Source organism: Bufo bufo, chromosome 9 (genome assembly GCF_905171765.1).
Source record: "Bufo bufo chromosome 9, aBufBuf1.1, whole genome shotgun sequence".
In the NCBI taxonomy this organism is placed as follows: Eukaryota; Metazoa; Chordata; class Amphibia; order Anura; family Bufonidae; genus Bufo; species Bufo bufo.
In genome coordinates this window covers 6,067,794-6,095,610 of record NC_053397.1, presented here as the reverse complement: position 1 = coordinate 6,095,610, position 27,817 = coordinate 6,067,794, and the positions used below count along the sequence as shown (strand labels likewise).

Below are 27,817 nucleotides of genomic sequence, written 5' to 3'. Positions count from 1 at the left end.
TGATCACCAGGTGGAGCCATACTATGTCAGTAACTGAACACCAGGTGGAGCCATATTATATAAGTAACTGATCACCAGGTGGAGCCATACTATGTCAGTAAATGAACACCAGGTGGAGCCATACTATGTAAGTAACTGAACACCAGGTGGAGCCATACTATGTCAGTAAATGAACACCAGATGGATCCATACTATGTCAGTAACTGATCACCAGGTGGAGCCATACTATGTCAGTAACTGAACACCAGGGGGCACCTAACCATTTAAGAAAATGTCAGAACTCTGCAGTGATGCTTGAAAATGGCAAATATTGGTAACTTCTCATGATCTACACAATGAATACCATATCTAATGGCAGGACAGGGATCACCCTTCATAAGCCTACAGCACGTGAATCTGGATTTTTAAACCACCATTACAGCCTGGGTTTAAAGCTTCCCGCAGTCTAGCAGGAACAGGTCTTGCGCCCGGCTGACAGAGAACGCTGGACACCCTGGAGAGAAGACAGAATCCGGTTATCACTGCTTCTTCTTATCCATTCTGCACAGCGCTTGCTCATCCCTGCAGGTCTCGCAGAGTCTGAGGCGTACACAGCGCCGCATCATTTATATCACACGTTTAATAACAAGACGATAAAAATATAAAGCAAATGGTCGACATAATGGACCTAAACTGATCTGGATAGAACATAGGATCGGACTACGATGCCGTGTAATCCTAACAGAAGGGCTTCAAGCTCTACAGAGCGCCTGGTGATGTGTGCGGGCACAGATGGCGAGACTGGCGACTGTGTAGAGGAGACGGCCACAAGACAAGAGTACATGTCAGTCTCCGCTCTATAGCAGCCCTTCCATCTCTTTCATAAACGCCTCATACATATCGTCCTTAGTCTGCACAGGCATCGGGTTTCCAGCCTTGGGGCCCACTTTCACTGGCGGCCGGACCACTTCCTCTTCGTGCTTCTTGGCTGGAGCAGAAGTTGGGGTGCCTTTATTTTCTCTGCGCACTCGAAGGGCGGTCGGTACAAACCGTGTCACTTCAGCCTTAGGATTGGTGATCTGGGGTTTGGCACTGATTGTGGCAGTGGCTTTCTTCTCAATGGTGGCGCCTCCGTCGTCCGACTTGGGTCTTTGTATCAAGCTGGGGGGAGCACTCAGCACGCCAGGGTTTGCCAATGTTGGAGGGTACAGGCCTGGAGGGGCAGTGCCAGGAGGAGGAACCAGGGGAGGACGCATCATGGGTCGAGGAGGAGGCGGCATGCCTGCACGATCAAGAACATAAGGGATGAAGATGGTTAATGAGAGAAATAAAATGTCTCCCGCAAGAACGTCACAATGGAGTTAATGGGGAGTTCAGTGCACCAGTGTGACACTACCAGAATGGAGGATGCAGTCACTGCTGGGGTGTCGTCACAGTGTACAGCAGATGTTTGTGGCTATACTGTTTACATCCATTGTAATTCTGACATATCACCAGTTCCTGTGGGGATCCATGCAGTAACCCTTGGCCCCCTATAAGATATTATGGGACCACCACCCATGACAAGCGCATCTCATAGAAATCTCTTGGGCAACTGAACTACACCTTAGAAGAATTCAAGTAAAACAAGGCCAACAAACCCTTTAAGGGTATAGACAAAACTATAACCAAGCAGAACAGGACATTTACCTGGGGGTGCAGGTGGGGGAAGGCGTGGAGGGGGTCCACGGGGTGGGGGCCCTGGTGGCAGGCCAGGAGGAGGACCTGGAGGTGGGCCCGGAGGACGGCCAGGAGGAGGCCCTGGAGGTAACAAGCGTGGTGGAGGACCACGGAGGCCTGGGGGTCTTAAGAATGGGGGTGCTCCTGTAATAGATACAAAATGTTACGGTCAAACAGTGAAGACTCATTATTTCATCTTGTCCTGAGGACAGCAGTGTATCACTGTCATGTCTGACTGCACCCACCTGGAGGTGGCCCTGGTGGCATTCCTGTTGGGGGTCCTGGTGGTCGAAGAGGTGGAACTGGAGGTGGACCTAGAGGTGGTGGCCCCGTCATAATGGATGACAGCATCTGCAGGGGTGGTGGTGGGACCGTGACAGGTGGAGGCACAGTGATTGGTGCAGAGGAGCCACTCTCAGCAGATTCGGTTTTAGACTCCTCGTTCTTCTGCTCGTCTTCAGAGCCGGAGTCGTCCTCAGATGAGGAAGAGGAGGAATATTCTTCAGCTTCATGTTCTTCCTCTTCTTCTCTGACCTCTTGACCTGCATATTCAAGATGCGTTACCAGAAAAGTGAGTGGATCGGTCATCAGACCGTGAGCTACAGAGGTGAAGCATCCATTTCTACACCGGGCGGAGCTGCCCTTCAGAAATGACAACAGAGAGAGGGGGCGACTCAACGGCTTTATAAACAGAGGGTGTCTTCGCCTTCACGAGGACACGTTCATTAACCCCTTAAGGACTCAGCCTTATTTCACCTTAAGGACTTGGCCATGTTTTGCAAATCTGACCAGTGTCGCTTTGACTTATCCAGGCCATTCTGAGATTGTTTTTTCGTCACATATTGTACTTCACGACACTGGTAAAATGAAGTAAAAAAAATTCATTTTTATTTATAAAAAAATACAAAATTTACCAATTTTTTTTTTAAAATTGCAAATTTCCGAGTTTCAATTTCTCTACTTCTATAATACATAGTAATACCTCCAAAAAGAGTTATTACTTTACATTCCCCATATGTCTACTTCATGTTTGGATCATTTTGGGAATGATATTTTATTTTTTGGGGATGTTACAAAGCTTAGAAGTTTAGAAGCAAATCTTGAAATTTTTAAAAACCCAATTTTTAGGGACCAGTTAAGGTCTGAAGTCACTTTGTGAGGCTTACATAATAGAAACCACCCAAAAATGACCCCATTCTATAAACTACACCCCTCAAGGTATTCAAAACTGATTTTACAAACTTTGTTAACCCTTCAGGTGTTCCACAAGAATTAATGGAAATAGAGATACAATTTCAAAATTTCACTTTTTTGGCAGATTTTCCATTTTAATATTTTTTTTCCAGTTACAAAGCAAGGGTTAACAGCCAAACCAAACTCAATATTTATGGCCCTGATTCTGTAGTTTACAGAAACACCCCATATGTGGTCGTAAACTGCTGTACGGGCACACGGCAGGACGCAGAAGGAAAGGAATGCCATACGGTTTTTGGAAGGCAGATTTTGCTGGACTGTTTTTTTGACACCATGTCCCATTTGAAGCCCCCCTGATGCACCCCTAGAGTAGAAACTCCAAAAAGTGACCCCATTTTAGAAACTACGGGATAGGGTGGCAGTATTGTTAGTACTAGTTTAGGGTACATATGATTTTTGGTTGCTCTATATTACACTTTTTGTGAGGCAAGGTAACAAGAAAGCTGTTTTGGCACCGTTTTTATTTTTTGTTATTTACAACATTCATCTGACCGGTTAGATCATGTGGTATTTTTTTTAGACCAGGTTGTCACGGACGCGGCGATACCTAATATGTATACTCTTTTTATTTATGCAAGTTTTACACAATGATTTCATTTTTGAAGCAAAAAAAAACATGTTTTAGTGTTTCCATAGTCTGAGAGCCATAATTTTTTCAGTTTTTGGGTGATTACCTTTGGTAGGGTATGATTTTTGCAGGATGAGATGACGGTTTTATTGGCACTATTTTGGGGTGCGTGTGACTTTTTGATCGCTTGCTATTACACTTTTTGTGATGTAAGGTGACAAAAAAGTGTTTATTTAGCACAGTTTTTATTTTACATTTTTTTACGGTGGTCACCTGAGGGGTTAGGTCATGTGATATTTTTATAGAGCCGGTCGATACAGACACAGCGATACATAAATAAAATAAAAAGTATACATATTAGGTAAGTTTTACACAATAACAGCTTTTTTAAAACAAAAAAAAAATGTTTGTGTCTCCATATTCTTAGCCATATATATATTTTTTTTTGGGCGATTGTCTCAGGTAGGGGCTCATTTTTTGCGGGATGAGGTGACGGTTAGATTGGTACTATTTTGGTGGGCAAACGCCTTTTTGATCGCTTGCTGTTGTACTTTTTGTGATGTAAGGTGACAAAAAAATTGTTTATTTAGCACAGTTTTTATTTTTTACGGTGTTCATCTAAGGGGTTAGGTCATGTGATATGTTTATAGATCCGGTCGATACGGACGCGGCGATACCTAATATGTATACATTTTTTTTCCCCCAATTTTTCTTAACTTTATTTGGCGAAAATGACATTTTTGTTTATTTTTACTTGAAACTTAATTTTTTGGGGGGAAAACTTTATTTTTTCAACTTTTCTTTTCACTTTATTTTTTGTCCCACTTTGGGACTTGAAGTTTTGGAGGTCTAATCCTTTACAATGCATTCCAATACTTCTGTATTGGAATGCATTGGCTGTATGAGTAATACTTTGTGTATTACTCATACAGCTTCCGGGGCCTGTGAGATCCAGGGGGCTGGATCTCACAGGCTCGTCACCGGAAGGCAGCGCGATGCCTTCCTTAGACATCGCGCTGCCATCCATGCCATCGGGTCCCCCCTATAGCCGCATGGGGACCCGATGGCACCGCCGATCGCAGCCACAAACCGCAGGTAAAGCCGCAAACCGCAGGTCTGAATTGACCTGTGGTTTGCTGCGATCGCCAATACGGGGGGGGGTCACATGACACCCCCCCCCCCCCGCGCGTTGACAGGATGCCCGCTGAATGATTTGAATGATTTCAAGATCCTGTTCATATTAACCCCCGCCGCGCCGCAATCTAGTTTTAAAGTTATGACGTACCGGTATATCATGGGTCCTTAACCCCTTAAGGACTTAGGACGTACCGGTACGGCATGGGTCCCGAATCCTTAAGGACCCATGACGTACCGGTACGTCATGGCTTTAATTCGCGATTCCGGCGCCGCGAATTAAATCATTCAGCCGGCATCCCGTAACAACGCAGAGGGGGGTCATTTGACCCCCCCCCGTATCGACGATCGCAGAAAACCACAGGTCAATTCAGACCTGCGGTTTGCTGCGCTTTTAGCCGATTCTGATCCCCGCGGTCTCTGACTGCGGGGATCAAACTTTAAAATGCCCGAAATAAAGTTTATTAACCCCCCCTGCACCCCTGAATGATATTATGTGGGCGGGTGGTGCAGGGGGGGTGTCGCAGGCGGTGCGGGGGGCGAGATCGCGATCCCCCGTCCGCCTCCCCTTGAATAATCGTTGGCGTCTAGTGGGTATACCAGGGTGCCAGCACATTGCTGACACCCTGGTATAAACGTCTGACATCGGTGATGCGATGTCAGCCGTTTAACCCTTTCCATACAGCGGTCCGTACGGACCGCTGTATGGAAAAGGTTAACAGCTCAGGGAGCTCCCTCCCTCTCCCATCAGGGGGCTGCAGTGCCTTTGCAGCCCCCCGATGGAGAGAGCCCCCCGTCTGCGAAGTTCTGACCAGTACTGAGCAGACGGGGAAGGTTCCCATGGCAACAGGACGCCGTCTCAGGCATCCTGCTGTCCATGGTGCTGAACAGATCTGTGCTAAAGGCAGAGATCTGTTCAGACAAAGTGTAAGTAAAATACAGTACAAAACACTATATAGTGTACTGTACTGTATTATACAGACATCAGACCCACTGGATCTTCAAGAACCAAGTGGGTCTGGGTCAAATATTTTTTTTTTAAATGTGAAAAAAGTTAAGATTAAAAAAAACACATTTATCACTGAATAAAAATAAAAAAAAATAATATACACTACACATATTAGGTATCGCCGCATCCGTAACGACCTGATCTATAAAACGGTCATGTTACTTTCCCCGCACGGTGAACGCCATAAAAATAAAAAAATAAAAACTATGAGAAAATTTAAATTTTGCCCACCTTACTTCCCAAAAAAGGTAATAAAAGTGATAAAAAAAGTCGCATGTACGCCAAAATAGTACCAATCAAACCGTCATCTCTTCCCGCAAAAATCATACCCTACCCAAGATAATCGCCCAAAAACTGAAAAAACTATGGCTCTTAGACTATGGAAACACTAAAACATGATTTTTTTTGTTTCAAAAATGAAATCATTGTGTAAAACTTACATAAATAAAAAAAAAGTATACATATTAGGCATCGCCGCGTCCGTATCGACCGGCTCTATAAAAATATCACATGACCTAACCCCTCAGGTGACCACCGTAAAAAAATAAAAATAAAAACGGTGTAAAAAAAGCAATTTTTTGTCATCTTACATCACAAAAAGTGTAATAGCAAGTGATCAAAAAGTCATATGCACCCCAAAATAGTGCCAAACAAACCGTCATCTCATCCCGCAAAAAATGAGACCCTACTTAAGATAATCGCCCAAAAACAGAAAAAACTATGGCTCTTAGACTATGGAGACACTAAAACATTTTTTTTGTTTTAAAAAATGAAATCATTGTGTAAAACTTACATAAATAAAAAAAAATAGTAGACATATTAGGTATCGCCACGTCCGTGACAACCTGCTCTATAAAATTACCACATGTTCTAACCTGTCAGATGAATGTTGTAAATAACAAAAAAAAAAACGTGCTAAAAAAATCTATTTCTTGTTACCTTGCCGCACAAAAAGTGTAATATAGAGCAACAAAAATGATATGTACCCTAAACTAGTACCAACAAAACTGCCACCCTATCCCGTAGTTTCCAAAATGGGGTCACTTTTTTGGAGTTTCTACTCTAGGGGTGCATCAGGGGGGCTTCAAATGGGACAAGTTGTCAAAAAAACCAGTCCAGCAAAATCTGCCTTCCAAAAACCATACGGCGCACCTTTCCCTCTACGCCCCGCTGTGTGGCCGTACAGTAGTTTACGGCCACATATGGGGTGTTTCTGTAAACGGCAGAGTCAGGGCAATAAAGATACAGTCTTGTTTGGCTGTTAACCCTTGCTTTCTTAGTGGAAAAAATGGGTTAAAATGGAAAATTTGGCAAAAAAATGAAATTCTCAAATTTCATCCCCATTTGCCAATAACTCTTGTGCAACACCTAAAGGGTTAACGAAGTTTGTAAAATCAGTTTTGAATACCTTGAGGGGTGTAGTTTATAGAATGGGGTCATTTTTTGGCGGTTTCTATTATGTAAGCCTCGCAAAGTGACTTCAGACCTGAACTGGTCCCTAAAATTGGGTTTTTGTATATTTCAGAAAAATTTCAAGATTTGCTTCTAAACTTCTAAGCTTTGTAACGTCCCCAAAAAATAAAATATCATTCCCAAAATGCTACAAACATGAAGTAGACATATGGGGAATGTAAAGTCATCACAATTTTTGGGGGTATTACTATGTATTACAGAAGTAGAGAAACTGAAACTTGGAAATTTGCAAGTTTTTCAAAATTTTTGGTAAATATGGTATTTTTTTATGCAAAAAAAATAACTTTTTTGACCCAATTTTAGCAGTGTCATGAAGTACAATATGTGACGAAAAAACAATCTCAGAACGGCCTGGATAAGTCAAAGCGTTTTAAAGTTATCAGCACTTAAAGTGACACTGGTCAGATTTGCAAAAAATGGCCAAGTCCTTAAGGTGAAACAAGGCTGAGTCCTTAAGGGGTTAAGGGGTTGTCCAGGTTCAGAGTTGAACCCGGACATACCCCCATTTTCACCCAGGCAGCCCCCCTGACATGAGCATCGGAGCAGTTCATGCTCTGATGCTCTCCTTTGCCCTGCGCTGAATCACACAGGGCACAGGCATTTTCTGGAGTTTCGGTGACGTACCGGGCTCTCCTTAGGGCTGTCAGGTGGAGGCTTCCGCCCAGCAGCGAGCCCTGTGACGTCACCGGCAGTGATGGTCGGGTTTTAGCGCTGCCCTAGCCTGTAAAGCGGCAGGGCTAGGGAGAGCATCGAGCATGAAATGCTAACTTCAAGGGGGCTGCCCTGGGGGAAATTATGGGCCATGATAAAAGATGAGGAGGAACATACCTGCCATACGCAACATCATGGCTTGAAGGGGAGTCAGATCCTTGACGTGTTTCTTCTTTTTCTTGCGAGGCTTTTCTGGAGCGTCAGCAAACCGCACGTTGTGACCTGTGGAGATGGAAGACGACTGACACATTACATTATAGCAGCAACACACGAGATTTAAAGGGTTAAATCATAAAATACAGACCCAGAAAAGAAATAACGGGATCACTTGGCGACTCACCTGCCGCCTTCTTGTCCCCGCTGCTTTTCTTCTCATCTTCCCGCTGAGTATACTCGCCGCTGTCGCTCTCTTCGCCGTCTGACTGATCGCTATCACTGTCCTCGTCACTGCTGCCCTCATCATCCTTATCCTGCTCCATCTCGGGGTAGTCATCATCCTCACTTGAACTGGAGGCGTCATGGTGACTTTTCAGCCCTGAAGATCACAGAGGACAATTACATATACAGACAGGCGCTACATGGATCCGTGAGGGCGTCTATTAAAGGGGTGGTCTCCGCAGGACAATCCGGGCCCACATGACCCTCCCCCCTCTCTATAAGCCTGAGCAGAACGCAGCCACATGCAATACCGCACCCCCCCCCGTAGAGGTCGCTGCAGGGGAAAAGAGCAACTGAAAAATCCATTTAGAACGGGTGTCAGAAGCCGCGTCATCTTAAAAGGTGTCGACTGATGAGAAATCCCCTTTAACCCCTTAACAACCAGAGGGTTTCGGTTCTAAATAACCAGACAGTTTTTCGAGATCTTACACAGGTTTTGTTTTTATTAAATGCACAAACCTCTGGGGGGGGGGGTTTCCTCTTAAAAGGCATCTGTCAGCAGGATCAACCCTCATAAACCACCAGTGTGGTGCGGGGTGTTGGACCCCACGGATTACATACTAATGACGTATCCTGAGGACAGGCCATCAACAGTAAAGGAGTGGAGGGAGCCGATACAGGTCATCTGTCAGCAGGATCTACCCTACTACCTCAGTGCACTTAGGCAATAATTTGCTTATTTTTAAAAACACTTAATTCTCCCCAATGTAGCAATGGATCAGGGGAAGAGCAGTTTCGTTTTACTCCGCAGGGTTAGCCCTGCCAGGCATTACGGCTGATTTATTAGGGTTGCCCACTCCTTTACTGTTCATCCTCAGGACAGTCCATCAATATCTAATCGGCGGGGTCCTCCCCCGATCACAACTCCATCCACTGTGTAGAAGATCGAGCCGGTTTCATCTCCACTCACCTCCTTCGGGGCTGTACCTCTCCTCCTCACGTCTTTTCATTATGTTCTCCAAAGCAAACCCGACCCTGCGGCCGTACATCTGCAGGACCTGTGGTGGGGGAGGACCTGGGGGAGGACCAGGAGGCTTCTTGCCAGGGGGTAGACGAGGAACCCCATGGCCTGGAGGGAACGGCATTGCGACACCACGCCCGGGAGGTCTAAGAATACAGAACAGTCCGCGGTTACAGCGCGGCAGCCAAAGGAATCAGCAGAACGAGCGCCACTCGCGTTAATACACTGACCCATAAGCAGACGTCTTCTTCAGGATGGAGGGGGGCTGGGCTCCGGGAAGGGGGATGTCCTGAATCAGAATATTAGACGGAGCATGGGGCAGGTCCGGCAGCGGGATGCTCTCCACCTCCACGTGCTGAGCGTTCTAAACACAGGAAACACGCAAGTTATTGATACTTCAGACATCTCTACACAAATATTGGGATCTCTGCTTGCTGTCAGCGAATGGAAACATCTGACCTAGAACTGCTTACAGAGCGGATGGGTTTGTTACAATGCATCAGTCCACGTAAGACTATGTGCTGCTGTTCTATCTAGCTCACAGGGAAATGCCTTGACTGATACAGTTGTAACAAACCCTCAGTACAACAAAATTCCTCTACTCCGCCATCAAGTGGATCTCATGTATCCGATTATCAGATGTTGTGGATGGACACAGAGCGGGGATTGATTTATGAAAGCTTTTATTCAAGATTTCTGGCACAGAAAAGTCTCCGTTGCTGATCTCTGCTGCACTCGTCACTCTAAACAGTGGTTGAGGCGCGGGCAGGATCTATATGGCACAAAGGGTTAAAGGGGTATTCTCACCATAGAAAATGGGGGCATATCGCTAGGATATGCTCCCATTGTCTTATAGGTGCGGGTCCCGCACTTATATCGAGAACAGAGCACCGCAAAGATGGTGGCTGGAGGACTCCGGTCCGGCCACCACCAAGCCGGCTCCCCATAGAAGTGAATGGGAGCGCACCGCGCATAACTGGCCACCACTACCATTCACTTCTATGGGCTCGACGGAAATGGAGGGCCCCATAGAAAATGAATGGAGGGCGGCTGCACATGCTGCACTTTTGGGGCTCCGTTCTCGATATAGATACGGGTAATGGGGGCATGTCTGTCATGAGACAACCCCTTTAAGGTTACTTAAAGGGGGTTATCCAGGAAGAGAGACTGACTCTTGGGACCCCCGCTGATCAGCTGTTAGACGAGGCCTTGAGCGCTGCAGCCGCTTCCTGGGTCATGTGACATCACTGTTCACCGGTCACATGGCCTAGCTGCAGCTCATTGACTGGGGCTGAGCTGCAATACCAAGCACTGCCACTATACAATACACGGCGCTCTACTTGGTAAGCTGCGGTGATCGGCACGGCTCCCTGAAACAGCTGATCGGAGGGGGCGCCGAGACTTGGACACCAGCCGATCTTATAATGGTGACCTATCCCGAGAGTAAGTCATCGTTATCATTTCCTGAATAGTCCCTTTAAGCCAGAAAACTGCCTTAAAAGGACCCTCTGGGATCTACACCAACTCCTTGATAGCGCAGGGAGTAGTTTTTGGCGCACAGACTTCCCGACATATGAATAAATCATTATAAGGCATGCTTCTTACACTTGGCGTATGAAAATGGAGATTACTGCGCAGTTCTCTGCTGGATTTTCACAATTTCTGAACTGTTAGATGCTGAACTGAGAGAGAAAACCGCATTCAATAAGGATGAGTGCAATTCACAGCAAATATCGCCAAATGGGTGTAAGCCATTAAAATTACATATCTTTGCCAATATTGACACATACAATTATCATATAGAACCGTATACGTATGCCTACGGTATATAATAGACCAGACCGCACAGAATATAAATCAATGTATTGTCACAATACACAATGTATACATAGAGAAGAAGGCGGCATCCACAGAGGAGGACACAAGGGCAATCATTCAGAATAGAACCCACAGATAAAGTGCATCGCGCCAAAAATATAAACAATAACCCATTGTGCACTTCCTCCAGGATGGCGCCAGCCCTGATGAGCGTTTCGGCAAACCTTCGTCTGGGGTGGCGTCATCACCAGAGGGCACACATTAAATACCCCAATTGGCCAATCACAAAATACCACCTGAATGAATAACACCTGCGTATAAACGGAAAAAGGGAATGATCGAGTAACGTCATTACGACGCGACATCCCGCGTGATGTGAACATCGAGTCACATGATCACACGAAAACCATGATGGCAGGAGTGCTGGCGGCACCAAGCACATAATTGCGCATGCGCAGGTCCAACACGTCCCCCTGATAAAGAACACTATACATTGGATACAAAGCATGGATGGATTGGAGCGCGCTCACATAGTAACTGTACAGACGTGATCACTACAGATGATAGAGCCGTGAGGACGAGTTAGTTTATTACATTATTGAATAAACTAGACATTAAGCCCCTTACAATAACGGGCGCTAGAGCATTAGAGCCTAAACATTAGTGGGAACGGTCTATATTAGATGGCAAGGGAACTTGACTGACTGGTGGCCGAGACTGGCGGCTGTTTTTTGTGATGTAAGGTGATAAAAAAAATAAAAAATTTGGCACATTTTGTATTTTTTTTTTTTACAGTGTTCACCAGGCAGGATGGATCATCTACTATTTTTATAGAGCAGGTTGTTACGGACACAGCGATGCCTAATATTTGTGCATTATTTTTTTTTGTTTACACAATAAAAGCATTTTTGAAAAAATAAAATCATGTTTTTGTGTTTGCATTTTCTGAAAGTCATATTTTTTTATTTTTTGGACGATTGTCTTAAGTAGGATCTCATTTTTTGCGGGATGAGATGACTTTGATTGGTACCATTATGGGGCACATATGACTTTTTGATTGCTTGGTATTACACTTTTGTGATTTAGGTGACAAAAAAAAATAGATTTTTTGGCACATTTTTAATTTTATTTTTTATGCTGTTTACCGGATGGCTTGGATCACATGCTATTTTTATAGAGCAGGGTGTTACGGACATGACGATACCCAATATGTGCATTTTTTTTTACTTTATTTTATTCAATAAAAGCATGTTTGAAAAAAAAAAAAAATACATTTTTGTGTCTCAGTTTTCTGAAAGTCATTGGCTTATGTAGGGGCTCACTTTTTGTGGGATGAGGTCACGGATTAATTGGTGCTAATTTGGGATACATATGACTTTTTGGATCACTTTTTATACCATTTTTTGGGAAGTGCGGTGGGCAAAGTTGCAATTCCATCATAGTTTTCTTTTTTATGGTGTTCACCATATGGTAAAAGTAACATGATCCTTTTAGGCCCCTTTCACACGGGCGAGATTTCCGCGCGGGTGCAATGCGGTAGGTGAACGTATTGCACCCGCACTGAATCCGGACCCATTCATTTCTATGGGGCTGTTCAGATGAGCGGTGATTTTCACGCATCACTTGTGCGTTGCGTGAAAATCGCAGCATGCTCTATATTCTACGTTTTTCACGCAACGCAGGCCCCATAGAAGTAAATGGGGTTGCGTGAAAATCGCAAGCATCCGCAAGCAAGTGCGGATGCGGTTGCTAGGAGACGATCGGGATGGAGACCCGATCACTATTATTTTCCCTTTATAACATGGTTATAAGGGAAAATAATAGCATTCTGAATACAGACTGCATAGTAAAATAGCGCTGGAGGGGTTAAAAAAATAATAATAATTTAACTCACCTTAGTCCACTTGATCGCGTAGCCCGGCATCCCCTTCTGTCTCCTTTGCTGAACAGGACCTGTGGTGAGCATTCATTACATGAACAGGACCTTTGGTGACGTCACTCCGGTCATCACATGATCTTTTACCATGGTGATGGATCATGTGATGACCGGAGTGACGTCACCAAAGGTCCTGTTCATGTAATGAATGCTCACCACAGGTCCTGTTCAGCAAAGGAGACAGAAGGGGATGCCGGGCTACGCGATCAAGTGGACTAAGGTGAGTTGAAATTCTTTTTTAACCCCTCCAGCGCTATTTTACTATGCAGTCTGTATTCAGAATGCTATTATTTTCCCTTATAACATGGTTATAAGGGAAAATAATACAATCTACAGAACACTGATCCCAAACCCGAACTTCTGTGAAGAAGTTCGGGTTTGGGTACCAAACATGCACGATTTTTCTCACGCGAGTGCAAAACGCATTACAATGTTTTGAACTTGCGCGGAAAAATCGCGGGTGTTCCTGTAACGCACCCGCACATTTTCCCGCAACGCCCGTGTGAACCCAGCCTTATAGATCAGGTCCTTACAGACGCAGAGATACCAAACATGTTTAGTGTTTTTTTTATTTTTTACATTTTGAACCAATTATGTGTGGATATAGGAATTTATTTATTTTTTTACTTTATTTGGACCCAGACCCACTTGGTTCTTGAAGATCCAGTGGGTCCGATGGCGTACAATACACTATATAGTGTACTGCAGTGTATTGAACTCCCACTAAGCCTGATTAGGCTTAGATATACCACAGCGAGCCAGATGCCTGTCACAGGACGCTGCCACAGTGGGTGTTGTGTGTGGGGGGCATTAATCCTTCAAGCATTGGGCTGCTGCCAGGGCAGAGCAGCGGCCTGATGGTTAGCCCCTTCCAGACAGCGGTCCCTAAGGACCGCAGCATGGAAGGAGTTAAACGGCAGACATCGGTGCCAGCACCAATGTTGGCCGTTTCAAGCAGAGTGTTAGCTGGACATTACAGCTAACACTCTGCCCGCTGCCATCCTGAAAGTGGGAAGGGGGTGCTGCGCGCTCTGCATCTTGAAAGGAGGGCGAGGGTGTCAGACTGCAGGGAAACTTGTGTGTAGCGCTGTGTCCGTGTGGAGCGCTGTGTCCTGATTGGACGACGCGGATGCCCAGTGTGCACTGATGACACACACACACGGACACAGCGCACTGACCGTACGCTTTTATTATATAGGATAAGTGCATAATACATGGAAAAATGACAGAAAATATAAAATGAATAAATCAGATGCTTCTAGGTATATTTACATAACACTAACCCCACAATAAACTCATGTGCAATATGTGAATGTACATAAATGTGTATATGTATGAATTGAAAATCTATAAATTTACAACTGTGCATACGTGATCAATCAGATGTGATCAGATCTATTCCAACTGGACAGCTCTTGCGGACCCTCAGAATATGTTCCACTGATGATATATTTGAGGAACGGGCGAGAGAACTGAAGCAACGTTCTACCAATAGGGGATACAGCAAACGGTCCATCAAGAGGGCATATAAAAGGGCAAAGTCATGTACCTGCTTCGATTTGCTTTATTCCAGTAAGGTTCATCACGAACTATGTATAAAGTTTGGATAGGGGGTCACTCAATATTAGGCAAACACACAGTAAATAGGTATCCACATAAATTTTATAGGCTTAAAAATAAACACACTACAATATTACATATAAAACATCTCATAAAAACAATTAAAAATATACCGCAAATAGTCAAATGCACTGAAAATCTTAGATTGATTAGTGCTAATACGTCCCTGGGAGGGGCTATTTTTCAATAGCACTAGCACCCTTGGAACGGCTGTATGGCCGTAGCTGTTAAATGCTAACTGGTAACCACTGAGGAAGGGGTCTCTTCACCCCGAAACGCGTTTGGTATGACAGTGAGGGACTGCTAAGAAGAATTATCTACAATCGTGTATCTACACTTGGATTGAAACTAGAGACCGAGAGATTAATTGCCAAAGAGAGTAAAACTAACCCTAAAATGTTCTTCAATTATATAAATGTTAAAAAGTATAAAGCTGAAGGTGTCGGCCCTTTACATAGTGATGAGGGGGGAGTCGCAGAGAGCGACGAGGAGAAAGCAAAGCTGTTAAATATTTTTTTCTCCAATGTATTCACTGAGGAAAATAAATTGTCAGATGAAATGCAGAATGCAAAAATAAATTCCCCATTAAAAGTGCCCTGTCTGACCCAGGAAGAAGTACATCAGCGGCTTAAAAAGATTAAAATAGACAAATCGCCAGGACCAGATGGCATACACCCCCGTATCCTAAAGGAATTAAGTAATGTCATAGCCAGACCCTTATTTCTGATATTTGCAGACTCTATACTGACAGGGAATGTCCCACAGGATTGGCGCGTGGCATATGTGGTGCCAATATTCAAAAAGGGGCCAAAAACAGAGCCTGGAAACTATAGGCCGGTAAGTTTAACATCTGTTGTGGGTAAACTGTTTGAAGGTTTTCTGAGAGATGCTATGTTAGAGCATCTCAACGGAAATAAGCAAATAACGCCATATCAGCATGGCTTCATGAGGGATCGGTCATGTCAAACTAATTTAATCAGTTTCTATGAGGAGGTAAGTTCTAGACTTGACAGCGGCGAATCAGTGGATGTCGTATATCTGGACTTCTCCAAAGCATTTGACACCGTACTACATGAAAGGTTAGTATATAAAATGAGAATGCTCGGACTGGGAGAAAATGTCTGTATGTGGGTAAGTAACTGGCTCAATGATAGAAAACAGAGGGTGGTTATTAGTGGTACACACTCAGATTGGGTCACTGTCACTAGTGGAGTACCTCAGGGGTCAGTACTGGAGGGGTCACTGTCACTAGTGGGGTACCTCAGGGGTCAGTATTGGGCCCTATTCTCTTCAATATATTTATTAATGATCTTGTAGAAGATAGTAAAGTATCAATTTTCGCAGATGACACTAAACTGTGTAAAGTAATTTACACTGAAGAGGACAGTATACTGTATATATACACTACAGAGGACAGTATACTGTATATATACACTACAGAGGACAGTATACTGTATATATACACTACAGAGGACAGTATACTGTATATATACACTACAGAGGACAGTATACTGTATATATACTACAGAGGACAGTATACTGTATATATACACTACAGAGGACAGTATACTGTATATATACACTACAGAGGACAGTATACTGTATATATACACTACAGAGGACAGTATACTGTATATATACACTACAGAGGACAGTATACTGTATATATACACTACAGAGGACAGTATACTGTATATACACTACAGAGGACAGTATATATACACTACAGAGGACAGTATATATACACTACAGAGGACAGTATATATACACTACAGAGGACAGTATATATACACTACAGAGGACAGTATATATACACTACAGAGGACAGTATATATATACACTACAGAGGACAGTATATATATACACTACAGAGGACAGTATACTGTATATATACACTACAGAGGACAGTATACTGTATATACACTACAGAGGACAGTATACTGTATATACACTACAGAGGACAGTATACTGTATATACACTACAGAGGACAGTATACTGTATATACACTACAGAGGACAGTATACTGTATATACACTACAGAGGACAGTATATATATACATACTACAGAGGACAGTATACTGTATATACACTACAGAGGACAGTATACTGTATATACACTACAGAGGACAGTATACTGTATATATACTACAGAGGACAGTATATATATACACTACAGAGGACAGTATACTGTATATACACTACAGAGGACAGTATACTGTATATATACACTACAGAGGACAGTATACTGTATATATACACTACAGAGGACAGTATACTGTATATACACTACAGAGGACAGTATACTGTATATACACTACAGAGGACAGTATACTGTATATACACTACAGAGGACAGTATACTGTATATATACTACAGAGGACAGTATACTGTATATATACTACAGAGGACAGTATACTGTATATATACTACAGAGGACAGTATACTGTGTGTGTATATATACTACAGAGGACAGTATACTGTATATATAATACAGAGGACAGTATACTGTATATACACTACAGAGGACAGTATACTGTATATACACTACAGAGGACAGTATACTGTATATACACTACAGAGGACAGTATACTGTATATACACTACAGAGGACAGTATACTGTATATATACACTACAGAGGACAGTATACTGTATATACACTACAGAGGACAGTATACTGTATATACACTACAGAGGACAGTATACTGTATATACACTACAGAGGACAGTATACTGTATATACACTACAGAGGACAGTATACTGTATATACACTACAGAGGACAGTATACTGTATATACACTACAGAGGACAGTATACTGTATATACACTACAGAGGACAGTATACTGTATATACACTACAGAGAACAGTATACTGTATATACACTACAGAGGACAGTATACTGTATATACACTACAGAGGACAGTATACTGTATATACACTACAGAGGACAGTATACTGTATATACACTACAGAGGACAGTATACTGTATATACACTACAGAGGACAGTATACTGTATATACACTACAGAGGACAGTATACTGTATATACACTACAGAGGACAGTATACTGTATATACACTACAGAGGACAGTATACTGTATATATACTACAGAGGACAGTATACTGTATATATACTACAGAGGACAGTATATTGTATATACACTACAGAGGACAGTATACTGTGTGTATATATAGTACAGAGGACAGTATACTGTATATATACTACAGAGGACAGTATACTGTATATATACTACAGAGGACAGTATACTGTGTGTATATATAGTACAGAGGACAGTATACTGTATATATACTACAGAGGACAGTATACTGTATATACACTACAGAGGACAGTATACTGTATATATACTACAGAGGACAGTATACTGTATATATACTACAGAGGACAGTATACTGTATATATACTACAGAGGACAGTATACTGTATATATATATATACTACAGAGGACAGTATACTGTATATATACTACAGAGGACAGTATACTGTATATATACTACAGGGGACAGTATACTGTATATATATATATATACACTACAGAGGACAGTATACTGTATATACACTACAGAGGACAGTATACTGTATATACACTACAGAGGACAGTATACTGTATATACACTACAGAGGACAGTATACTGTATATATACTACAGAGGACAGTATACTGTATATATACTACAGGGGACAGTATACTGTATATATATATATATATATATATATATACTACAGAGGACAGTATACTGTATATACACTACAGAGGACAGTATACTGTATATACACTACAGAGGACAGTATACTGTATATATACTACAGAGGACAGTGTACTGTGTGTATATACTACAGAGGACAGTATATTGTATATACACTACAGAGGGCAGTATACTGTATATATACTACAGAGGACAGTATACTGTATATATACTACAGAGGACAGTATACTGTATATATACTACAGAGGACAGTATACTGTGTGTATATATAGTACAGAGGACAGTATACTGTATATATACTACAGAGGACAGTATACTGTATATACACTACAGAGGACAGTATACTGTATATATACTACAGAGGACAGTATACTGTATATATACTACAGAGGACAGTATATTGTATATACACTACAGAGGACAGTATACTGTATATACACTACAGAGGACAGTATACTGTGTGTATATATAGTACAGAGGACAGTATACTGTATATATACTACAGAGGACAGTATACTGTATATATACTACAGAGGACAGTATACTGTGTGTATATATAGTACAGAGGACAGTATACTGTATATATACTACAGGGGACAGTATACTGTATATATATATATATATATATATATATATACTACAGAGGACAGTATACTGTATATACACTACAGAGGACAGTATACTGTATATACACTACAGAGGACAGTATACTGTATATATACTACAGAGGACAGTGTACTGTGTGTATATACTACAGAGGACAGTATATTGTATATACACTACAGAGGGCAGTATACTGTATATATACTACAGAGGACAGTATACTGTATATATACTACAGAGGACAGTATACTGTATATATACTACAGAGGACAGTATACTGTGTGTATATATAGTACAGAGGACAGTATACTGTATATATACTACAGAGGACAGTATACTGTATATACACTACAGAGGACAGTATACTGTATATATACTACAGAGGACAGTATACTGTATATATACTACAGAGGACAGTATATTGTATATACACTACAGAGGACAGTATACTGTATATACACTACAGAGGACAGTATACTGTGTGTATATATAGTACAGAGGACAGTATACTGTATATATACTACAGAGGACAGTATACTGTATATATACTACAGAGGACAGTATACTGTGTGTATATATAGTACAGAGGACAGTATACTGTATATATACTACAGAGGACAGTATACTGTATATACACTACAGAGGACAGTATACTGTATATATACTACAGAGGACAGTATACTGTATATATACTACAGAGGACAGTATACTGTATATATACTACAGAGGACAGTATACTGTATATATACTACAGAGGACAGTATACTGTATATATATATATATACTACAGAGGACAGTATACTGTATATATACTACAGAGGACAGTATACTGTATATATACTACAGAGGACAGTATACTGTATATATACTACAGGGGACAGTATACTGTATATATATATATATACTACAGAGGACAGTATACTGTATATACACTACAGAGGACAGTATACTGTATATATACTACAGGGGACAGTATACTGTATATATACTACAGGGGACAGTATACTGTATATATATATATATACTACAGAGGACAGTATACTGTATATACACTACAGAGGACAGTATACTGTATATATACTACAGGGGACAGTATACTGTATATATATATATACACTACAGAGGACAGTATACTGTATATACACTACAGAGGACAGTATACTGTATATACACTACAGAGGACAGTATACTGTATATACACTACAGAGGACAGTATACTGTATATACACTACAGAGGACAGTATACTGTATATACACTACAGAGGACAGTATACTGTATATACACTACAGAGGACAGTATACTGTATATACACTACAGAGGACAGTATACTGTATATACACTACAGAGGACAGTATACTGTATATACACTACAGAGGACAGTATACTGTATATACACTACAGAGGACAGTATACTGTATATACACTACAGAGGACAGTATACTGTATATATACTACAGAGGACAGTATACTGTATATATACTACAGAGGACAGTATACTGTATATATACTACAGAGGACAGTGTACTGTGTGTATATACTACAGAGGACAGTATATTGTATATACACTACAGAGGGCAGTATACTGTATATATACTACAGAGGACAGTATACTGTATATATACTACAGAGGACAGTATACTGTATATATATATACTACAGAGGACAGTATACTGTATATATATATACTACAGAGGACAGTATACTGTATATATACTACAGAGGACAGTATACTGTATATATACTACAGAGGACAGTATACTGTATATATACTACAGGGGACAGTATACTGTATATATATATATATACTACAGAGGACAGTATACTACTACAGAGGGATCTGTATAGATTGGAGGCTTGGGCAGATAAGTGGCAGATGAGGTTTAACACTGACAAATGTAAAGTTATGCACATGGGAAGGAAAAATGCAAGTCACCCGTACATACTAAATGGTAAAACACTCGGTAACACTGACATGGAAAAGGATCTAGGAATTTTAATAAACAGCAAACTAAACAGCAAAAACCAGTGTCAGGCAGCTGCTGCCAAGGCCAACAAGATAATGGGTTGCATCAAAAGGGGCATAGATGGCGGTGATGAGAACATAGTCCTACCACTTTACAAATCGCTAGTCAGACCACACATGGAGGACTGTGTACAGTTCTGGGCTCCTGTGAACAAGGCAGACATAGCAGAGCTAGAGAGGGTTCAGAGGAGGGCAACTAAAGTAATAACTGGAATGGGGCAACTACAGTACCCTGAAAGATTATCAAAATTAGGGTTATTCACTTTAGAAAAAAGACGACTGAGGGGAGATCTAATTACTATGTATAAATATATCAGGGGTCAGTACAGAGATCTATCCCATCAGCTATTTATCCCCAGGACTGTGACTGTGACGAGGGGACATCCTCTGCGTCTGGAGGAAAGAAGGTTTGTACACAAACATAGAAGAGGATTCTTTACTGTAAGAGCAGTGAGACTATGGACTCTTTACTGTAAGAGCAGTGAGACTATGGACTCTATACTGTAAGAGCAGTGAGACTATGGACTCTTTACTGTAAGAGCGGTGAGACTATGGACTCCTTACTGTAAGAGCAGTGAGACTATGGACTCTATACTGTAAGAGCAGTGAGACTATGGACTCTATACTGTAAGAGCAGTGAGACTATGGACTCTTTACTGTAAGAGCAGCGAGACTATGGACTCTTTACTGTAAGAGCAGTGAGACTATGGACTCTTTACTGTAAGAGCAGTGAGACTATGGACTCTTTACTGTAAGAGCAGTGAGACTATGGACTCTTTACTGTAACAGCAGTGAGACTATGGACTCTTTACTGTAAGAGCAGTGAGACTATGGACTCTTTACTGTAAGAGCAGTGAGACTATGGACTCTTTACTGTAAGAGCAGTGAGACTATGGACTCTTTACTGTAAGAGCAGTGAGACTATGGACTCTTTACTGTAAGAGCGGTGAGACTATGGACTCTTTACTGTAAGAGCAGTGAGACTATGGACTCTATACTGTAAGAGCGGTGAGACTATGGAACTCTCTGCCTGAGGAGGTGGTGATGGTGAGTACAATAAAGGAATTCAAGAGGGGCCTGGATGTATTTCTGGAGTGTAATAATATTACAGGCTATAGCTACTAGAGAGGGGTCGTTGATCCAGGGAGTTATTCTGATTGGAGTCGGGAAGGAATTTTTTATTCCCCTAAAGTGGAGAAAATTGGCTTCTACCTCTTGGTTTTTTGCCTTCCTCTGGATCAACTTGCAGGATTACAGGCCGAACTGGATGGACAAATGTCTTTTTTCGGCCTTATGTACTATGTTACTATGAAAGCTTTAAACTATCTGCACCAAAGAGATTTGAAAACCCCGCCTGGAATTACAGCTCACCTGACCTGTCCAGCAAACCACATGGGACACCACACAGGTCTTGGAAGGTCAGAGCGGTGATATCAAGCAGCACCGCTACAACGTATCCAGGAGCGTGGGGAACTTCATATATAGACTTTGCCTAAAGGTCCTTGCAGCTCACAACAGAGCATTACACTTGGAAACCTTGGTGTACAAGCGGACCGATCATAGGAGCGGTAAAGTACCCTGCATAAGTACAAATCTGAGTAGTGCTGCAATGTGGATATACTAACAACTCCTCAATTAATGTGGAACTTACAACCATAACAGTCTCAGGACTATGATGCTTGGAGTTAGCATTTAACAGCTACGGCCATTCCAAGGGTGCTAGTGCTATTGAAAAATAGCCCCTCCCAGGGACGTATTAGCACTAATCAATCTCAGATTTTCAGTGCATTTGACTATTTGCGGTATATTTTTAATTGTTTTTATGAGATGTTTTATATGTAATATTGTAGTGTGTTTATTTTTAAGCCTATAAAATTTATGTGGATACCTATTTACTGTGTGTTTGCCTAATATTGAGGGACCCCCTATCCAAACTTTATACCTATCTCCATTTACCAGCATTTGGAAGTGCTGAGGGGTAGTGCACCTTTCCAGAAGTAGAAAAGTGAGAGAGCCACCATTTTCTTTTCCAATCATCACAAACTATCACTCCAGATGGCATGAGGTGAGAGCCGGCCTGGAGAAGTGTGGGCCGGTCTTGTTAACGGATCCGGTTGTTGCACGCCATGATGCCTCGGGTCCTTCACTGGTGGAAAGAAAATCTAAGAACCTGAAGGACCATTTGGTAAAGAGCTTTTACATGAAACGGATCCCTCCGATCTTGACTGGGAAGCCTAGGTGGGGGTTCATACCCTGTGGAGAATGTATAGCCTGCACCACGGGCAACCGAATTCTCAGATACCACTGGTGAGAAGATGCTTCGAATTACCCATGGATTGACATGCTCCAGTACAGAGGTCATATATTATGCGACATGTCCGAAAACATATGTGGCCTTTACCACAAGAGCTAAAGATTAGCGTACAGGAGCATCTAAATTAATAATTTCATATTTTCTGTCATTATTTTTCAGTGTATTATGCACTTATTTAAAAAAAAATAACTCATCCTCATGGCTCTATCATCTGTAGTGATTACGTCTGTACAGTTACTATCCACCGTAGTCAATAAGTTACTATGTTACTATCCAATGTATAGTATTCTTTATCAGGGGGACGTGTCGGAACCGCGCATGCGCAATGTGCTTGGTGCCGCCGGCACTCCTGCCATCATGGTATCGCGAGACTGCCATCATGGTTTTCGTGTGATCGCGTGACTCGATGTTCACATCACGCGGGATGTCGCGTCATAATGACGTTACTCGATCATTCCCTTTTTCCGTTTATACGCAGGTGTTATTCATTCACGTGGTATTTTGTGATTGGCCAATTGGGGTATTTAATATGTGCCCTCTGGTGATGACACCGCCATAGACGAAAGTTCGCCAAAACGCTCATCAGGGCTGGCGCCATCCTGGAGGAAGTGCACAATGGGTTATTGATTGCTTATATTTTTGGCGCGATGCACTTTATCTGTGGGTTCTATTCTGAATGATTGCCCTTGTGTCCTCCTCTGTGGATGCCGCCTTCTTCTCTATGTATACATTGTTATGTATTGAGACAATACATTGATTTATATTATATTGCGGTCTGATCTATTATTTGTTGTAAATTCACAGCAAGCAGAGATCTTGAAAACAGCAAGTTGGTCACAAAACCCTATTAGGATTAAAGACACGAGAGAATTCGCACCGACCTTCACAGCATCGAAATACTGGCTGAGCTGCGACCGCTTGTGCTCGTAATCCAGTTCAATTTTGCGCAATTCTTTGTACGTTTCGGGGTTCTCCTTCTCGTACAGACGCAGAATGCGCTCAAACGTCTCCCGCAGCTTCTTCCTTTTGTCTTTGAGAACTTTTTCGTTGAGCTGCGGCTGCTGCACAGGGTTAAATTCTGCAGAGAGGAGGAGGATCCGTCAGTAAGGGGGTCCTGGAGACAATATCTCATATTGACGATGCGCCCCAGTAAATATCCCAGAGTTGTCAGTCTTAACTGTACACCTGTGATTCTACTCATGAACCAGCAGGCTCTGGCTGAATACAGTTATGGATCCCTCAGAGATCGAGTTGTCATGCAGCACACAGTAATTCCAGGTACCAGAGAGTGGATGAAAAATGCGGCAAAATCTACATGTGTTAAATACAGACTGTTCGGAGGATTGTGACTCGTGCATCAGAAACTGATTGTCACGGATGGTGTACAGGAAACAAGACAATACCATATAAACAATGTCTCTCTGGATCCACAACTAAGGAACAAAGGGAGACCCCTGCAATAGACCTGCCGCTCTCCCTCACTGCTCAGCCTATGCGAACACCCCAAAGGTGGATGGCCGCATATCCATGTTCCTCGGCTATCTATTACCTGAAGACCCTACAATAGTGAAGGGACACGACCACCGGCTCCCTACACAGACACGGAGGGAGTCATGGTCACCTGGATCCAGAAAAGACAAAATCATAAATACATAAACAGCACTTATCTGCAGACGACTGTGGACTGGGAACAAGGAACAGCATGCACACACACTCCAGGAAGTTGTATCAGCCGCACACTACTGCATTATGGGGAGGAACTTAAAGGGTAGCGATCAGTCTGACTGCATGACAGCTGAGATAGACTAACGAGATGAGAAACTAAACCAAAACAAAGAAATTCAAGGAGGAGGATCTGGAAAGCTCCTGTTAGAGCTTCTCAGCTGTCTGGCTGTGACACTGACAGGACGCCTCAAATCTGCTCCGGTATTTTCTGCTGCATCACGTTTTGGTAACAGACTATTCACATGGCGTACTGCTGAGGGGGCTTATATTTCAGACTCACCCATCTCATCCAGCTTCTCCATGTCCCGGATGATTTGCTTCGGATCCTTCATTTTCAGCACCGCGGCTCTCACCATCATCCTCTGCTTCTTGTTCTACAATGGAAACAGGCAAAGCTCTATAACCAAGAAAGACAGCGCCGTTCACACAGCGCCTCACATCGTCCACAGTCACCGCTCTCATCAATCTGCACTGCCAGAGGCCGAGTCACAAGCAACAAACTCTAACCTTTTTCAGTTCCCGCTTCCTCGCCTCCTTTCCTGTAGAGGGCAGAACAGAGCAGAGTCATTACAGATACACCAGCCTTATTACATCCTGTATTATACTCCAGAGCTGCACTCACTATTCTGCTGGTGCAGACACTGTGTACATACATTACTTATCCTGTACTGATCCTGAGTTACATCCTGTATTATACTCCAGAGCTGCACTCACTATTCTGCTGGTGGACACTCTGTGTACATACATTACTTATCCTGTACTGATCCTGAGTTACATCCTGTATTATACTCCAGAGCTACACTCACTATTCTGCTGGTGGACACTCTGTGTACATACATTACTTATCCTGTACTGATCCTGAGTTACTTCCTGTATTATACTCCAGAGCTGCACTCACTATTCTGCTGGTGCAGTCACTGTGTACATACATTACTTATCCTGTACTGATCCTCAGTTACATCCTGTATTATACTCCAGAGCTGCACTCACTATTCTGCTGGTGCAGTCACTGTGTACATACATTACTTATCCTGTACTGATCCTGAGTTACATCCTGTATTATACTCCAGAGCTGCACTCACTATTCTGCTGGTGCAGTCACTGTGTGCATACATTACTTTTCCTGTACTGATCCTGAGTTACATCCTGTATTATACTCCAGAGCTGCGCTCACTATTCTGCTGGAGCAGTCACTGTGTACATACATTACTTATCCTGTACTGATCCCGAGTTACATCCTGTATTATACTCCTGAGCTGCAAGCACCAGCAGAATAGTGAGTGCAGCTCTGGAGTATAAAGCAGACATTAAAACGGGATAATTATGGGAGAAGTAAAGGGAATTGTTGTTTCAGTCCTCCAGTGTGAAATAGCTGATAACAGGGGGTAGTAGTGCGCAGGTAACAAGGAGCTGCTGCGCTGCGCACCGTATATATCTCACTTACTTGCTTGATCTGTGGGGTTCATGAACTTCCCGCTCTTGGTGGAGGACGTCGACCTGCGCCCCATCTTGCTGCAGTTTTTCGTTCACCCCTCACTGAGAAATAAGAGATCTGATGAAAAGAGAGGGAAGTGATCGGTCAATAACCAGTAGATGTCAGGGGGTCGTCATACGATGTGTATGGGGGTCCTGACTGATGCACTCCTACACGCTGATCCCTCACAGGAGATAAGCAGTGCCCACAGCGGGGGGGGGGGGGGGGGGGGGTTGCATGTACCATCGGGAGACCCCTGTATACTCAGAACAGAGAGAAGCTACAAGGGCGGGGGACCCCCAAAGAGCGCTGCCCGGAGACTCGTCCCACCCTGCACTCAGCACAACACGGAGCAGGGAACTCCCCCGGGAATTGGATTCATGTGGGCGTCCCCATCATAGAGCACCAGTAATCAGCCGTCATCACCGGGGGGCACCGCTCCATTCAAATCAACGGCTGACAATGCAATACATAGAGAGATCAGCCATTCAATATCTCTGCTTGCTGTCAGTAAATTGAAACAATCCTTTTTACACTGAGGCAGCACTGCTCCCAGCTGAGGGTTCGTTACAGCTGTATCCAGTGTGAGCAGCCCAGCAGCACGAATGTCTCTCCTTTTTGTTACAGTGTATCAGTCCAAATCCAGGCTGTTCAACTCACAGAAGATTGTGCAGACAGGATACAACTGTAGCAAACCCTCAGCTGTGAGAAGGACAAGGTCTGCACAGGACTTCGGCTTCTGAATGCAAGTATGGTCGATTGATTTCACTGACAGGCAGCAGAGATCTTGAAATGGTCTTTGATAATCACCATAATGATGAATGATTTGAACTGCCATTATCACAGCCGCAGCCTGGCGTATTCTGCAGCAGGGTCCCTGCCGTCCATGTGCCCGGCGGAGGATCGCACAGAGCCCCCTGCACATACCCCGCCACCTCCTCACCTCTGCGGCTAATCCACCATTCACTTCCCCGCTCTCTGCACCATCAGCCCCGAAGCAGACACCTCTCAACTTCCGCTTCCGTGTCCAGGCAACGAACACATCTACTTCCGGGGTAAGAAGGATAAACGGACCACGTGTGGCGTGAAGCGATCATTTCCTGTCACTAGAGGCCCAAGTGACTTCTGAACGCAGCGACGGCCATTTTCTCATCGATCAGGTGTAATTATTATACAGGCGCAGACGAAAACAAAATGACTCCTGGACCCCGGGACTTTTCCTAGTGGTTAGGATCATTATTATTATTATTATTATTATTTCTACTACTACAATTTATTTCATAAGTAATTATGTTTGTGCCCCCCACACCAGAAGGGCAGAGGAAGTGGCA

At 42.9% G+C, this 27,817-nt stretch overlaps 1 protein-coding gene across 1 annotated transcript; it reads right to left on the bottom strand.

Annotated features, from left to right (window-relative positions):
- Positions 1-604: 604 nt before the first annotated feature.
- WBP11 (WW domain binding protein 11) lies at positions 605-27,510 on the bottom strand. The gene is made up of 12 exons (XM_040407690.1): positions 27,430-27,510; positions 26,457-26,564; positions 25,520-25,551; positions 25,293-25,386; positions 24,169-24,365; positions 9,477-9,610; positions 9,196-9,392; positions 8,188-8,382; positions 7,965-8,069; positions 1,944-2,240; positions 1,669-1,842; positions 605-1,261 (listed from the first exon to the last, which is right to left on the bottom strand). Exons 2-12 carry the CDS (start codon positions 26,518-26,520, stop codon positions 837-839), a joined length of 1,914 nt encoding a protein of 637 aa, XP_040263624.1. The 5' UTR covers positions 26,521-26,564; positions 27,430-27,510; the 3' UTR covers positions 605-836.
- Between the last annotated feature and the right edge of the window lie 307 nt (positions 27,511-27,817).